Raw genomic sequence first — 17,008 nt, 5'->3', positions numbered from 1 at the left:
CTCTGGTCGGGATACTTCGCACTTCTCACCGCCTCGTCTGGGTGTTGATCGCAGCCTCAGTCGCCCCCGCTTGGCCGGAGGGAGATACAGGAAATCCTGCAGGTACGCGTTTTTGTCCGTTCAGCTGTAGCAGGAGACCGGGCCTGCAACGCACCGCCGGCGCGTGAGATGAGAAAGTGTCCCTATTCGGGCGCCAATTTATGTGGTAAATATTTCATTACCGGTACTATTTTTTATGCGGTAAAATCTAGTAAGAATAACTCAGTAAATATAAGAGGCAGAATCCGTGGTATTAGAGGTTCTAAAGGCTTTATTCCTTGACAAAGGAAATACAATTCGAATTGCAGGCTTCAAATTCCATCACCACGAAAGTTCAGGAAGGAAGGGCATACATTATTGACAGATAATCAGTTTTATAGGAAATGCATTACAGTGAAACAGATGCAAGAGGCGTAACAGCTGATAATACAGATAAAATAGGCATACGTAACTAAAAAAGGCGGACATATAGGCGTAACTTATAAAACGTCATTATACATGATGTCACAAGTGGGTGGATCCATAAGAGAATCCTGCAATGTCAGCAGAAATATTTGGCAGAGATGCGCGCGCAGCCGCATGACGTGTGATTGACGTGCAACTAGAGGGTGAAGGGGACTTGACATTTAGCTCTACATGTGGAGACAGAAGTCTGGGGGTCATGTCAACCTAATCCCAAATCATATCTAATATCCTATGTTTAAAGAACTGTGTTATCCAAAAGGAAAGGTCTCTAGGATAGAATCTATTCTATACTGACTGTTAGTGCGTGTACAAGCGTCTAAGTGTCTACATGAGATGCGAGGGGGCAGGAATCTTCCATGGTAACAGGGGCTATGAATTACTTGCATGAGGACAGCGAGCCCTGGCCCTTTGCACGGTAGCTGGAGGAATGTTTACCTAAACTACTAGACAGGAATGTATCGGATGAGGAGCGGAGCAGATAATCTTGAAGGTGAAATACAGTTTTTGGCAGGCAACAGGCTGGATCAGGCACCGTTAGCCGCGCAGGGAGTAGGACAAAGTTCATGGATACAGATGCAGGCTCAGACTGGAGCTTTCAGAGGCAGAAGGCAGGAAAAGGCTTGATGGCAGAATTCAGGGCCTACTCGCCTGAATCTGTAAAATGTGGAAAGTGAACCACATAAAGTCGGTGGCCTTTCATACTTAGGAGTGGAATGTCTGACCCATTCATGGCGGATCTGAAAGAGGACATGTTGACGGTGGACGCACATATATTTGCGTCTTCAAAACTGGAACTGGAGGGAACATGCATGTACTTATAGCATGCACATGGAGCCGTTGGGGTCTACGATAGGGGACATAACTGATCACAAAATTCATATTTCCTCATTCTCCTACATATCTTATGTTACAAATGCTGAAATAAAGCCGGGATTAAAATCATAATTGGTTTCAAAAGGTATGCAAAACAAACTTTTTTTATGTTTTATTTTAATTATGTGTTTCTGGCTGCTTCTGATAGAGATGCTGGTCTTGGGAATTAAAGCACTGTCAGGAAGCCGAAAGTGAACCGGGGGAACAGGTGACGTGCACCCCGTTTCCTACTCAAGTACTGATGCTTAATGTGCAGGCTGCGGAGTGCCCCTTTAACTCTTAGCAACATGTCTTGGAGGAGGAGTCCCTTGTGGTGATGTCATCCCCCGCTGTCCTATCAAAGGAGAGCAGCAATGAGAATGCAGAAGAAGACGGACTGCAGAGAGAGAGAGAAAAGCCGGAAGAACGCTGAGAGCCGGAGACAACGCCCGTCTTGTGACAGAACCATTGAGGACCTCCAGAAATGGAAGCTGAAGGCAATGTCTCGGAGGATAGGAAGATGCCAGGAGGCCAACGTGACCACGTGCCACCCCGCCACTCTCCCGGAGGAGGGTGGCTCGACAAGGTACAGCACGGAATACGGGGATTCTCGGGGCACTGGGTGGGGAAGGGTGGTTCTCAGCGGGAGGACACCGTAAACGGGGCCACAGCTGGTGACGGTACTCGGTGATACTGCACGACCCCCTCCTTAGTCCAAGAACATATTGGACGTATCACTGATTCGTGGTATTTTTTATGTGTTTCCTTTGGGTTTTTTTCTTCAGATCTCCCCTGCCGTGCGAGGACCCGACAAGCGAGCCCTGTGTCCCGACCGGATCTGCTACCACTGACGACTAAAGCGTACCCTGGAAACTGAACTCTTTATCAGAATTGTTTCAAGGCAAATAAAAGCACTCCCTGAGATGACATATGGTCCCTGTTCTATCCTTTTTGCATGCTCGGCAACCCCTTGATATCACTGCTCTGGTGGGACCGATGACAGTTTTGGTGGAGAATGCAGGCAATCACCATCTGACACAAGATGGATAACCTTGTCTACCAGTTGAAGGAAGGACACACTCAATTAGAATGGGCGTTGGAGAAGAACACCAATCAAGCGGAGATGGACCGCGCAGTGTTCCCCTCTGCTATCCAAACACAGGCCGAGAACATGACCCAGTTAGCAGAAGAACAAAATCAATTGCTGCTGGCCCTTGGTCAGGGAAAGGGGCCTTCCCTTCCTGGAACAGTGGTCCCTCTGCAAAAGTACGTTCCAGGGACGACCCCTTTTTTCTTCATTTCAAGAGGGCCGCAAGAGCCACCAACTGGCCTGTGGATCGTTGGCCTTTTTACCTTGCTCCCCTGCTCACGGGTGAAGCCCAAGCTGCCTACCAAATCTCTAACCAAGATGGGACAGCGGCTATGGCCACGTTAAGCAGTTCATAATGGATCGATTGGGGATGGATAAAGAATCACACCGGCTTAAGTTCTGGCAAGAAAGGGGTGCCCCAGGAGACACGCCAAAGACGTTATTCTACAAACTAAAAGACGCCGCTGATCATTGGCTCAAACCGCTGGAGTCTACACGTGAGGAAGTCATGGACAAGATATATTTGGAGCAGTACCTGGAGGCACTGCCTTACGGAGCCCAGGGGTGGCTCCGACAGCATGCGAGTTTGACCCTGGAGCATGCTGTAGAAATGGCCACATCATAGGATCGGGCCCAGAGCAGGAACATGAGTCAAGAGCCAGACCGACCACAAAAAGCTCCCCCTCCGATAAGAACGGAAAGGAAAGCTAACAAACTGCCCTTTGAGCCCTTCAGAACAAGGTTAGGAAGACCAGAAACGTTCTCTCCCTCAGAGCCTCAATGCCTTGAAAGTGGAGAGTAGGGTCATATCGCAAGGTTCTGCAAAAGGAAGAAAGAAAAGCAGGAGGAAGAACCGATGGACGTTAGCTATGTGCCCCGAACTATCCTTTATGCACAGGAAACGGGACCAGTATACTACGTAAGTGTGAGAGTGAACAACGAGGTAGTAACAGGCCTCCTTGATTCAGGTTGCAAACATTCGGTGGTCAGAAGTGAGCTGGTTCGCCAGTCTCAGATCAACCCAGGGAGGACTGTTTGCATACGTTGTGTGCACGTAGACGTTAAGGACTATCCAGTGGCAAGGGTGACCATTCAGACCGAATCTTGCATGAAAAACAAAGTTCACATAGGGGTCCTTCCCTCCCTTCCTGAACAACTCATAGTGGGCATAAACAGTCCCTGTGTTTTTTAGTCTCCTGGTACATAAATTGGAAACCTATTTCCCAAAGAAAGATACCAATGACACTCTACTCACCTCCGAACCTTGGGCCATAGACCACCACTTCAGAACAGCACAGCTAAATGACAGTACCCTTAGCCATGCTTGGCAAAGTGCCAAAGAGACTCAAAACTACCTTAGCAAAACCTTCCCCTGCTTTGTAGAACAGAACGGTCTCCTGTACTGTGTTGCCAAGGAAGGAGAGGAGCCACAGCTACTGGTCCCAGTAGGTTTTATGGATCAGATTCTCTTGTTTGTGCATTCCGACCTCCTTGCAGGCCATTGTGGGATAGACAAAACCAGCCAGTCCATTCTTCGCAGTTTTTTTTGGCCTGGGATTTATGCCCAGGTTAAGAAGTACTGTCAAGAATGTGGCGTTTGCCAAAAGATGAACCCATACATCCCTCCGAAGGTACCTTTACAACCCCTACCGGTTATCGGCAAACTGTTTGATAGGATAGGGATGGATCTCATAGGACCCCTTCCCAAATCTTCCAGGGGGGGTATCAATAGGTCCTCATCCTGGTTGACTATTCTACCAGGTACCCCCAGGCTCTTCCCCTGAGAACTGCAACCACCACCACCATTGCCCAAAGGCTGACTGAGGTTTTCTCTCGGATGGGATTTCCTTGTGAAATCCTCACTGATCAGGGGACCCCATTCGTTTCCAGATTGATGAAAGAAATCCTTAAACAACTGAACATCAGACATGTAAAAACTTCAGTAAACCATCCTCAAACAGATGGTCTTGTGGAACGTTTTAACGGAACCCTAAAACTTACCATGAAGAAACTGTTGACGGGCGATGGAAAAAACTGGGACCAACTTCTCCCGTTGGCCCTTTTTGTCATAGGAAGCCAGGTACAAAGCAGCCTGGGTGTTTCTCCATTCGAACTCCTCTTCGGACGGAAACCCCGTACCCTTTTGGAGATCACCAAGGAGAGTTGGGAGAAGGAGGGTACAACCGAAGCCCAGGCTCTGTTGGACTACGCTAACCAGGTAAAAGTCTGTCTCCACAAATTGAGACTCCTGGCTCATGAGTCCCTGGAAAGGGCCCAGGTTAAGCAGAAGCAATTCTATGACAAAGGCAAATGCTGGAGGGAGTTATGCGTGGGTGGTTGGGCTTTGCTCTTGCTTCCATCATCCACCCATAAGCTAAAAGAAAAAAGGCAAGGTCCTTACCAGGTGGGGAAAGAGATTGGGAAAACCACATACACACTAAGACATGCCCAAACAAAAACCCAGAAGTACCATATCAATATGTTAAAAAAGTGGTTAAGCCCTCCTCCAAACCAGGTACATGCCGTCTCCATGGTAGACAGCCAGGTGCATACATTTGATGCCACTATAGTCAACACAGAGTTGACGGAGGAGGAGAAACAGGACAACCAACCCCTTCTACGTTCCTTCAAGGATGTTTTTTCGGATCAGCCTGGAAAAACACACCTGGGCGCATTCCATACCCACTCATGATGGAGTAGTCATTAGAAGGAAACCCTACAGGGTTCCTGAAGCCCGTAGGGCTGCCCTACAACAAGAAGTAGCTCAGATGCTGGAGTCCGGTATCATTGTTCCATCGAGGAGTAACTGGTGTTCACCCATCGTGTTGGTGCCAAAACCGGATGGCAGTATTCGGTTCTGCATCATCTTCAGGGCAGTGAACCGGATCTGTAAGGAAGATGGCTACCCCCTTCCCAGCGTGAATGAGTTAATTGAACGGCTGGATGAGGCACGTTACATCTCCACAATAGACCTCACAAAAGGCTATTGGCAAATCCCCCTACACCCCGATGACCAAGAGAAAACGGCCTTCTCCACCCCTGACGGCCTATACCATTTTACAGTCTTGCCTTTTGGGCTACACGGTGCACCTGCCAGCTTCCAGCGCCTAATGGACACACTACTCGCACAACATCAACAATACTTCTCAGCGTATTTAGATGACATTATAGTGTTCAGTAACTCCTGGTCTAAACACCTCACTCATCTAGATGCAGTTTTGACCGAACTACGAAGCGCTCATTTGCATATTAATGCAAAGAAATCCAAATTCACCTTCCAAAAAGTAAAATACCTGGGCCATCTGCCAGGGAAAGGCATGATTGAACCCCAGACGGAGAAAGTAAGAGCAATACAGGACACCGCTTTTCCACAAACCAAAAGGGAGTTGAGGGTCTTTCTGGGGCTTGTGGGATATTATAGGCGTTTCATTCCCCAATTCTCTGCCATCAATGCCCCTCTCACAGATCTGTTAAGGAAGTCAGCGTCCCCTTCACACCTTCGCTCCCCCTGCGAAACCGAAACCTTGGCCTTCCAGGAACTGAAAGACGCCTCAACCACCTCACCGGTGTTGCTTACCCCTAACTTTCAAGGACCATTCATTCTCCAGACTGACGCTTCGGGGGTCGGCATCGGTACAGTCCTCTCCCAGTTAGATTCTAACGGGCTTGAACGACAGGTCCTCTTTATCAGTAGAAAGCTCTTTCCTAGGGAGCGGGTGTACGCCACCATTGAAAAAGAGTGCTTAGGGGTTAGAGAAGCTGAGGTACTATCTGGAAGGGAGATCTTTTATTCTGTATACAGATCATGCCCTCTTACTTGACTCCAGAAGAACAAGGGCGGCAATGACAGGGTCCTTAGGTGGTTCCTGGCCCTGCAACCCTTCCGGTTCGAGATCCGGCACCGGAAGGGCTCTGAGCAGGGCAATGCAGACTACCTGTCCTGTTTTCCTCTTTCCTCCGATCAGGGCAATCCTAGGAGAGGGGTGTGTCAGGAAGCCGAAAGTGAACTGGGGGAACAGGTGATGTGCACCCCGTTTCGTACTCAACTACCGGTGCTTAATGTGCAGGCTGCGGAGTGCCCCTTTAACTCTCAGCAACATGTCTTGGAGGAGGAGTCCCGCGTGGTGATGTCATCCCCCGCTATCCTATCAAAGGCGGAAGACGACGGACTGCAGAGACAGAGCGAAAAGTCAGGACACCAAGAGCTGGAGACAACACCCATCCTGTGGCAGAACCGTCGGGGACCTCCAGAAACCAAAGCCAAAGGCAATGTCCCGGAGGATAAGAAGATGCCAGGAGGCCAACGTGGCAACGCGCCGCCCCGCCACTCTCCCTGAGGAGGGTGGCTCGACAAGGTACGGCACCGAATACGGGTATTCTCGGGGCACTGGGTGGGGCAGAGTGGTTCTCAGTGAAAGGACACTGTAAACGGGGCCACAGCTGGTGACTGTACTCGGTGATCCCGCATGACCCCCTCCTTAGTCCAAGAACATATTGGATGCATCACTGATCTGTGATTTTTTTTGTTTCCTTTTTTTCTTTTCATATCTACCCTGCCGTGCGAGGACCTGACAAGCGAGCCCCGTGTCCAGACCGGATATGCTACCACGGACGACTAAAGCGCACCCTGGAAACCGGACTCTTTATCAGAATGGTTTCAATGCAAATAAAATCACTCCCTGAGATGACATATGGTCCCTGTTCTATCCGTTTTGCAAGCTCGGCAATCTCTTGGTATCACTGCCCTGGTGGGACCCATGACAAGCACTTACACCATAACAAAGAAAATAAGCACTACCATGTCCAAATCATTTTGAAATATGAACTATTGACGGTTTTGCACATCGCACTTTATTTATACTGGTTACTCTGTTTATATGTTAGGTGGAAAGTGAAGGTGGTTAAGCAGTTTTAATAAGATCATGAGGATAGGTGGGTTGTGATATCTACATTACAATGTTGAAGGTGGATTTTGTTGTGTGTGTTAGAGAAAGATACCACATGGCTTCCGAATCAAAATAAAAGGTTATTAAACATACATAAACGAAGTACAGTATGAATAAAAAGCCACTCTTTCGTGGTCCCTTGCAGGGCCTTGTTTAGCCAGAAACAATCCTTACAAGAAACAAACCTTACAAGAGGATAATGAAGAGCCATAGCAATTTGCAAAGTGCGCTGCGATAACAGAAGTGCTGCTTTATACAACGTTTAAAGGTCTTTTCTCTAACTGTGGAAGGAAGATGTGAAGCAAAGTTAACTTGGCCCCATCCCTTGCAGAACATTCGGCATTCTAGATAAGCAGAACATTCGGAGTTCTAAATAAGCAGAAAATTACAAGTTCTAGAGAAGCAGAACATTCGGAGTTCTAGATAAGCAGAACATTCGGAGTTCTAGATAAGCAGAACATTACAAGTTCTAGAGAAGCAGAACATTCGGAGTTCTAGATAGGCAGAACATTCGGAGTTCTAGATAAGCAGAACATTTGGAATTCTAGATAAGCAGAACATTCGGAGTTCTAGATAAGCAGAATTCTAGATAAGCAGAACATTCGGAGTTCTAGATGAGCAGAACATTCGGAGTTCTAGATAAGCAGAACATTCGGAGTTCTAGATAAGCAGAACATTCGGAGTTCTAGATAAGCAGAATTCTAGATAAGCAGAACATTCGGAGTTCTAGATAAGCAGATCATTCGGAGTTCTAGATAAGCAGAACATTCGGAGTTCTAGATAAGCAGAACATTCGGAGTTCTAGATAAGCAGAACATTTGGGGTTCTAGATAAGCAGAACATTAGAATTTCAAGAGAAGCAGAACATTCGGAGTTCTAGATAAGCAGAACATTTGGGGTTCTAGATAAGCAGAACATTAGAATTTCAAGAGAAGCAGAACATTAGAAGTTCTAGAGAAGCAGAACATTAGGAGTTCTAGATAAGCAGAACATTAGGAGTTCTTTAGAAGCAGAACATTAGGAGTTCTAGATAAGCAGGTCTCCTCCTAAAGCAAATCTTACATGAACCCCTCGACCCTTAGGTGCCTGCTTTCATGCTCTCACTTTGCTCACAGCAAAACTCTTACGCTATTTTTTTAGCATATTTTCAATATGGTGGCAACATGGCAAAAGAGAATACAGTATTTGTAAACATAAGCAATGACTACATGGACTGGTCAGTGGATTTGTGGTGCATGCAGTGTATGTTTCCTGCGGGTCAGGCTCGCATAGGCTGGAGCTACAGTACAGATCCTGCTATTTTTAATGGGAATAATGCAGCCTCTTTCTATTTCATCCTTCTGTTCTATGAGAAAAATCCAACACGATTCTTTTCTGCCATTCTCATTCTATGGGGCGAATGATGTAGTCGTAGCAGGAAATAATGTCCTTAATTGGTAAAAGTGTTTCTTGCTAATATGGACTTAAAGTGAAATCTATTAACAGGTCAGTAAGCAACAACGACATCTGCTCACAGCGTCTACCATTTAGTTTAGCTTAGTTACAAGCAACACACAATCTTCTGGCAGATTCTTGATAGACTTTAGCCGCCCCAAGAAACTGCGGCATGCATATTTTTGTAGCCATCAAAATATATTTAACTTCTCAGCTTACCTCCACAAACGTCAGCCACTCTGGGGGCAAGCATCAGATGTCAATTACTTTTGAGTTTAGTGACCCTAACTAAGGTTCAAATTGTACAACCTACTGGATGAAACAGTGGAAATACAACATTTTGCTGATGGACGATTAAAAAAAATATTTGACGATCCCACTCTTTTTGCTCACTCTTTCTCTCTCCCTTCCACCGTAGCCGAAGCAGTGGTTCTATCTTTCACTGCTATTCTCGATACACACACTGGTGGAAAAAATGCCCCCAACTTTTGTATTGCCGCCGAAGGAAAAAATAATTAGAAGGAACATTGGTCACATATGACATTTTTACCTTTGCTACAATAGAATGGTAGGAGGGGAACACCAACTGGAATCCAAGCTGTGCTACGTTTTGCTTTAGTCCTGGCGCCGGAAGGAAAGAAGGTCTCATAGGTTCCCTGGGGGAAGGGAATCTTTGCTGGCAGATTTACTCCCAACGTGTGCCTCGGGAAAGTAGTAGCGTAAGCCTTCTAGCCACCAAGAATATTGTGGTTATGGAATAGGGGTAGGATGGATGGATCTCAACTTTCAAACTCTGGTATGGGGTGCCATAGGACAGAGATGGCTACTAAGCTCCAAAATGGTTGGTTGAGGTCATTTGGAGTCCTGCGGCACGTCCTGCTATGGCGCCGCAAACTGGACCAAATAATGCCTTCCGCAACTTCACTCTCAGGGTAGCAAAGGGCGCTGTCGTAGGCTTCCCACAGAGACGGGCAGGGGGGCAAGACATTAGTGTCTAACCCAGTGCTCATCTTTATGGAAAAAGAAAGCACTTAAGTATCAGAGCAGTCTTAATACTAGACAGTTAGATGGGTATTATATATAGGTTTGTAGTAAGAGGAGTTCTTACAGTGACGTGCTATACACTCCACCATCTTCCCAGTAGTCCATTTACCTCCAGTTTATGGTCCCGCCTCCACCATTACTATCCTCAACCCGCTATAGCTCAGTCAAGATTAGACTCAGGTGCAGATGGCTCAAAGGCATCTCATTTGCTCAATGAACAGCTCAATGTAATGTTTTTCGTCATTCATTTTGCAAACAGTGTCATGCAGGTGAGTGTGTCATGGCTGCGCACCTTAGTCTCTTGTCCTCTGGTGCAGATTAAGGCCTGCGTTTTACCTGCTGAATAATTGTGGTACTTGTGAGAATTACACTCCTGCCCTCACAGCTCAACTCTTTGTTCAAGGTAGATGGGGAGGCATTTCTGGGCACATGAGAAAATGCTATTGTATACGTGCGAAAGCAGTATTTTAGGTCTAGCTTACCCTACCTTATGACCAACCGAAAAAAGATTTAAGCAGCACTACTGAGATAGGGCTTTGGCTGCACCCACATACGTACCTTTTGTACAGATTTTGATTCGGCTGAAGTTGGGTGCTTGCACTGTAAAGGAACACTTGCATTGCTATTCTTGTCTTGTGCTAAAGCTTATGCTCCACATAACAGGACTGAGTTGGTTTTGATTTTGTTTTGATTTTGTTTTTTAGCTTTTCGCCTTTTCCAGACAAACTACAATTTCAGTTCATTAAATAAAAGCTATTAAGCATCAAACGAGCAAAAAGCAGACACTACTTCCATTAAGTCGTAATGAAGTGCAACATTATAATTAGTAATTAAGTGCATCACATAGTTCTATTCAAAGTGCGAAGAGAGAGAGAGCAGTTATCAAAAACTAATAAGACATTAAGAAACAAGTTATGTCCGAAATAGTTAATACATTAAAACTTTGAATCAACTAAAAAATTTAGTTAGTGTGCTTTCAGTAAAGCACCTAAACCATTTTCAAATCTTAAACCTTTTGCTCCCTCCTACCCTCCCGGCGCATGCATACTCCTTGTTATAGCCTGCTGCGTATAATTTATTGAGCCATGATTGAGTCTGGTGGTTCCCTCGATTTCTAACAATTTGCTACTAACAAGCGAGCTATCAAAATTGTTATGTACCACAAGGCTCGTAAATTTCTTGCCTTTAGACCCAGATGTCTCGAGGTGCCTAAGAGGGTGGCCTTTGGGTCTGGCGAAACTGAGGTTCCTAATGTATCACCCATGAACAATAACACCATGTCCCAAAATCCCTCTAGCTTCTGATATCCCCATATCCTATGCTCCCTGGTGGCCAGCATTTTACACCAAGGAAACCTTTGAAGATGGGTGTATTCGAATCATGCAATTGCTCAAGCATGTAAGAGACTAGCCACTGAGCATACAACTGCATCCGCTTGAAATCCGCCCCCCTCAGTACCCGCCAATTAAAGGTGGATATTTCCTGCCGTTCTTCAACCAGATTTATACCGACAGATTTCCTCCAGCTATTTTGGGCAGGTCAAAACATTTTGTTAGCATATGTATAACACCCTCGAAGTCATTTTACCGACTGCTCAATCTTTTTTGTGAGATTTGGGGGATTGAACATATCCATCACAGTTTCTCTTGCTTCCCATATCTGATGAGGAAAAAACGTATTTAAAATACTTCGTAAATAATCCAAAGCATTCCTCATCTCGTCTAGGGGAGGCTTGGCCCTAACTGATTCCCAAGGTATGACTTCCTTGTTACAAATTCAATCTTCTATTCTCCTCAACTAAGATCTTTCCCACCCCCCTTAGCTATTTGCTGAAGATAGAGGGGAGGGCTAGGAGTTTGAGGGGGTTGCAGCATGTATTGGAGGGTTGTTGAAAATGCCATAGCTGCTTTTGCTACGGTTTGAATGAGATTTTAATTTTTTTGATTATTCCTATTATGCCTTTTTTGTATGTCAAATAAAATAAAACACAAAACAAGCGATGTGACATTTGTAGGTTTGTCAAAAAGACTACATCTGTTTACGCATACCAGAGGCGCTTACAACGCTAATCAGCATATAGAATTACAAATTAGAATATGTGTAGCTTCATTGTTTTGCAAGATGAAGATCTAAAGAAAAAATAGTGAATCAGCCGATTCTGGAAGAAGAAACAGTTTTTATTTAAAAAAATAAAAATTTCTGGTTTCGCCCTTCGAAGCAAGCATTCACATGTACGCATAACTTGAGACTAAACGGACTGTGACAATGCACAACTGTAGTAGTCTTGTATGGTTCCAGAATTGTTTTGGTAGATTCTAAGCAGATGATGTGTTTTAGTACCGCGACTTAAGTCTATTTTTGACGGTCTGTATAAGTAGGAACATTTAACAAAAGTAGACATTTACATTTTACAAATGGTGTGCGATAAATCCTACAGTTTGTTGACAAAGCATTTCAAGAATAAAGCAAATATTAGTTATGGCAGTCATGAAAGATTACCTCACACAGCAGCTTTGGAGAGGGGTGATAGTCACTGAGAACACATAGAAAATAAAGCCATACAAAATACAGCCAACCGCAACAACAAAAAATGCGTTCTGAGATTCATCTCAATGCCCTCTGTCGACCTCTCACACCAACAATTTTATCAGAAACAGAACTGGATTCTAGCCAATCAGGAGTCACTTCCTTCAGCTCTCCCTTCCTATCTCTTCTTGAAATTCTTTTTAAAATTCCTGTAGTCCTGTTAGCTCACTCACCTCAGTCAGGCTCCCTCAATGTATATTTCAAAATGTACTTAGCTTCCCGCTACCCACCACATCATCCCTCTGGTGTAATCACTCCGCTTTCATGAGCACACAACTCTTGGTCTCTGTGGTAGCGCAGGGTGCAGGCACCAAGCTCAAAAGAAGCTTTGACAATGACTTGTCTCTGACCAAATGAGAGACATGCCCGAACAGCGAAGAACACTGCGTTCATCCTCAGCCCATCTGCTAACAGTCCCCCGTACAAGAAAGGCTAACTGGGGAGACAAACGCTTCACCGTTGTCACAGCTAGACTGTGGAACACTCTCCCTCTTCACATCAAATGTGCACCGACTTTGCTCACTTTCAGAAACAAATTGAAAACATGGTTGTTCCAAGCCTAATCCCCCCTTCCCCTTACAGAGAGTTCTGTGACAACAGCGCCGAGACACCCTCGGGTAATTGCGCGCTCTAAAAATCACCATAAATAAATAAATAAATAAATGCTGACACCCTCAGGTCTCTAGAGAACCGCAGAAAGTATGGGGACAGAGTGAATAACAATGCTAGGGCGTCACTCTCCATCCCACCACTACCTTTAGGTCCTGTGGAAATTCGGGGGAGCAAGGGAAGATAAGGAGATGAATGACCACCATCCACAACTTCACCACCTTCACTGTGTCTCTGGGGACCCAGAGGAGGCAGGGGAGCAAGGACGTCAGATGTTTTACAATTCCCCAGTTCTGTGATGTCACAGTAACGAAAAATAAGTTTTGTTTCTCACTACTGTGATGCCACTGCAGTGGGATCAGATTTCTGTGTGGTGTTTAATCTCCTCTCATATAACCCATTGACAACAGAATAGTGAGTAGTTGCTGTGGCATATTACTAAAATCATGTTAAGATTATTTTGTTATTCTGGATTCTGAAATGAACCCAACATCCTGACAATCCACCAAGGCTCCATTAACTGCAGTTGCGATGGTCTCCCCTAAACCTTCCACGCTCCCTTCTGGCGGCATCGAAGGTTAATCAGACTAATCTTGGAACTGGAGGTTTAATTATGCAGGGGGGCTGTGTGGACCAATGCATTGCTGGTCAATGGCGCACACGCCCATTTCACTGACCACATGACCCTGTGCATTAGGAAAAAAACTAATATATATTACCAGCCTATACAAACAATTGTGTCTCCATTAATCCACAGTTGCTGATGTGTGCTTTTGAGTCTGAGAGCATTCTACAATGGAAATAAGCTTTTACTTTTACTTGCCCGTATTGTGCCCCGTCCAAACGTCTGTCTGATTCACTACATCAAGGTCCGTGTCTTGGTCAAATAATTTCAAGTCTTCCTCATCCAAAGCAATGTCTCCCCAATACGCAACTGTAAAAAACATTATAATAATCAATATTAAAAATCCAAGAGGTGGACCATGTACAATGCATGACTTGATAGAAGGTATTCCTCCACACAAAAGCATATTTAGTGCCACAATTTTTACAAGCTGCTCATTAGCAAACGAAATCCTAATTCCTTCAGCATCCTTGCCTCTGGATTGCATGAGTAAAAGAGTACACAAGCGTACTACGGCCAGTCAGATGGCATTGTTCAATTCAGGGTGAAGTCCGTCTATCAGCCAAGAAAAATTACCAATACAGGACGAAACCTCTTTTTGAGGGCGTGTAAAGCTTACTGATGGCAGGAGTAAATAGCACCAGATTAGTTAAGGATCACGCTGCAAATTTCAACAAACCTTGTTAAAAAATACCTTAGCATGGAAGATACAAATGGTGTGACAGTATGGAAAGACCTGATTGCTCTGAGTCAACTCTTTCTTGGCACAGTCCTTACACACCTCTCAACCCAGGTTCGTGAGAATGAATGGATCACATTTCATTTCATAATTAGACAGGAGGTGCAATGAGAGTGTGAGGTTTGTGTATAAATGGATGCAGAGGACCTTTCTTAGTGCCCAGCCGCAAAAACGCTTATGCAAATATTTTACATTGGAATTAAGATTCGATGCCTCGATGCAAGAGGGTCGGTCAGAGAAGCGACGCTTCACCTCAGTTAGTAAGGACTGTGACAAGGCAAAAGGCGTTAAGCAGCGTTTAATTGCATGGACAACTCGAAAGGAATTGACAACCTGATGGATCAATGTCACCATTTCTAAAGAGGGCTCATTTCTCAAAACACCCTTAAATTCCCAGGACCCACAGGAGCTATAGTTCCCTATTCATTTGTTTTGGCAGCAGATTTTATTACCCAAGACAGCAAAGTTCACACAGTTCATCAACATAAGTCAACAATGGGCAGGATTGAAACTGACAGAGGGATCCCGCCAAAAGCATGACTTGGTAACAAGCATAAAGCAAAGCCGTAATGTTGTGTTTATTCAGGTGACAAACCCAGGACTGCCTGGGCATTTTGTGGAGATCAGGCACACTGCAAACATGAGCAATAAGGATGAATGGGGGCGCTATATCCTGCTAGGGAATGAACTGGCATCAGAGTCGAGGGCCCACAGTGAAGCTAGCCCTTAATGTAATATTCATGGCCCAAGGCTCCTCAGTGGTATTTAATAAACGCTCATTTGAAACGTCACTATACTGTTTGTGTGCCCTTTGCTTTAGATGTGCATGCGGAAGGTACCCTCGGTGAATGCTGCTCTGCAGCATGCCTTGGAGCTCCTAAGGGATCAAATATAGTCACATGGCCAAGAGCGATGCAAATTCCCCATATCATGATGGGCACCGATCGAAGTCTCAAAGGAGCTCGATTCAGAATCTCACATACTGCAATCCTCATGCAGCCCATTCCTGCAGGAACAGCAGACCTTAAAAAAACACGTCAAAACATCTTCCATTGTGAGGGTGGCTCAGTTGATGGACAGCCTGGATCAGGACTTTCCAGCAGAATTGTCTATCAAACTTGGGATTCGTGAGGGTGCCAGTCAGGCAAGGGTGAGTGCCGCTGCTCTCTCATTGCTGAAGTTGTGGCAACACTGGCAATTAGAGAATGCCTTAACTATGGAAGCACACTCGACGGCAGCCAGTACCAACTCAATAAACTGCAAATGCCACAAAATGTTGCAGTCCATCCGATTTGTGGGTCTCGTGAGACAGCTCCAGGCAGACCCAAACATGCTGATGATACCTAAATTGTGGTACCTATCACCAATAGCATAGAAGAAGTGGCTGAGCATTTCAGCAACTGCATGAGAACCATGGTAATTGGATGAGCACGCATTGTCTGAAGTTTAATTCTGATAAGACAGAGGTGATCTTTGGTCAAGATGCTTCCTTTTGGGACAACGTGTGGTGGCCTTAAGACCTAGGTGCTTTGCCCAAGCTGACAGAGACAGGATTGAATGCCCCTACATGTATCATAGTAATAGGGAGGGTCACATCAGAGGGAGGATAGGAAGGCGGGTGCACACTGACAAGGGTTGCGGGAGGGAGTGGGAGGAGGGGGTCCAAGCGGGACGGGTAACTTTTCCAAGGCATAATTGGTTGATATGTGTATGTACTAATTTTTGGTGAGCTGCTTGGGCACTTGTGGGAAGTGTATTGGTATGTTGGTAAGAAAACAATAAAAAATGTTTAAACAAAAAAAAAGACCTAGGTGCTTTGCCCACTCCTGTCCCATTAGTATGAAACCTGGGAATTATGTTTGATTCCAAACTTACGTTTTTGGATCTGACTAACCAGCTTATGTCATCATGCTTCTTTGTGTTCATAGTAAAGAAACTCCTTCCCTTTATTCCATATTATCTCTGGAAGACGTAATATCTTGTTGGTCTTTTCGAGACTGGAATATTGCAATGCCCTTTATTTGGGCATGCAGTAAGGATTGTTGCAAAAGTTGCAGAGAATGCAGAAAACAGCTGCTCGACTGTTATGTAATTGGAGGACTGGAGTAGCCATAGAAAAAAGACTGTCACAATACCCAAATAATACTCGATCTCAGACAGACACAATTATACATATTTGTCAGAACATGGTTGTGGTAACCTGTGCCTCCTATTGCCAGAGGAAATATTTCAGGGCAAGCTCTGCTCCCAGAGTTTAAATTCGCACATGTTTCCACCGTATATCATGGCTTTAACTCAGCAGTCTTCCAATTAGGCCACTCAAAGTTCGTGTCTCCTTCAACGAGATGTAATCAAAAGTATGATTCAGTCTCAACCACTTTGATTGATCTTCACTGGCTCCCTGTTAACAAAAGGGCAGTCTTTAAGGTACTATGCACTGCCCATAAAGATCTATATTTGACAGGTCCCGAATATTTGAGGAAACATTTTTCTTGATATTCAGCTAAGAGGGAATTGCGTTCTGCAGCCTCAAAGAAAGTGGTATTACCTAGAATTCACAGAGCCTCCTGGGACGGCAG

General features: G+C 45.1%; 1 protein-coding gene and 1 long non-coding RNA gene across 2 annotated transcripts in view; one reads left to right on the top strand and one right to left on the bottom strand.

Annotated features, from left to right (window-relative positions):
* TLL2 (tolloid like 2) overlaps positions 1 to 17,008 on the bottom strand; it is a 2,438,103-nt gene that overhangs the window by 1,903,149 nt on the left and 517,946 nt on the right. The window contains exon 2 of the mRNA XM_085603672.1: positions 13,889 to 13,999. Within this exon, the coding sequence (XP_085459798.1) occupies positions 13,889 to 13,999 (111 nt within the window). The remainder of the gene's footprint in view (positions 1 to 13,888; positions 14,000 to 17,008) is intronic.
* Positions 6,600 to 7,134, top strand: LOC146867154 (uncharacterized). Its single transcript, XR_014961088.1, has 2 exons — positions 6,600 to 6,801; positions 7,012 to 7,134. It is a non-coding gene; the product is annotated as an uncharacterized LOC146867154 (long non-coding RNA).

This window comes from Triturus cristatus, chromosome 1_2, assembly GCF_964204655.1.
Source record: "Triturus cristatus chromosome 1_2, aTriCri1.1, whole genome shotgun sequence".
NCBI classification, from domain to species: Eukaryota; Metazoa; Chordata; class Amphibia; order Caudata; family Salamandridae; genus Triturus; species Triturus cristatus.
Note: the sequence above shows the minus strand (reverse complement) of the source record. Positions and strands in the feature narration are given on the sequence as shown.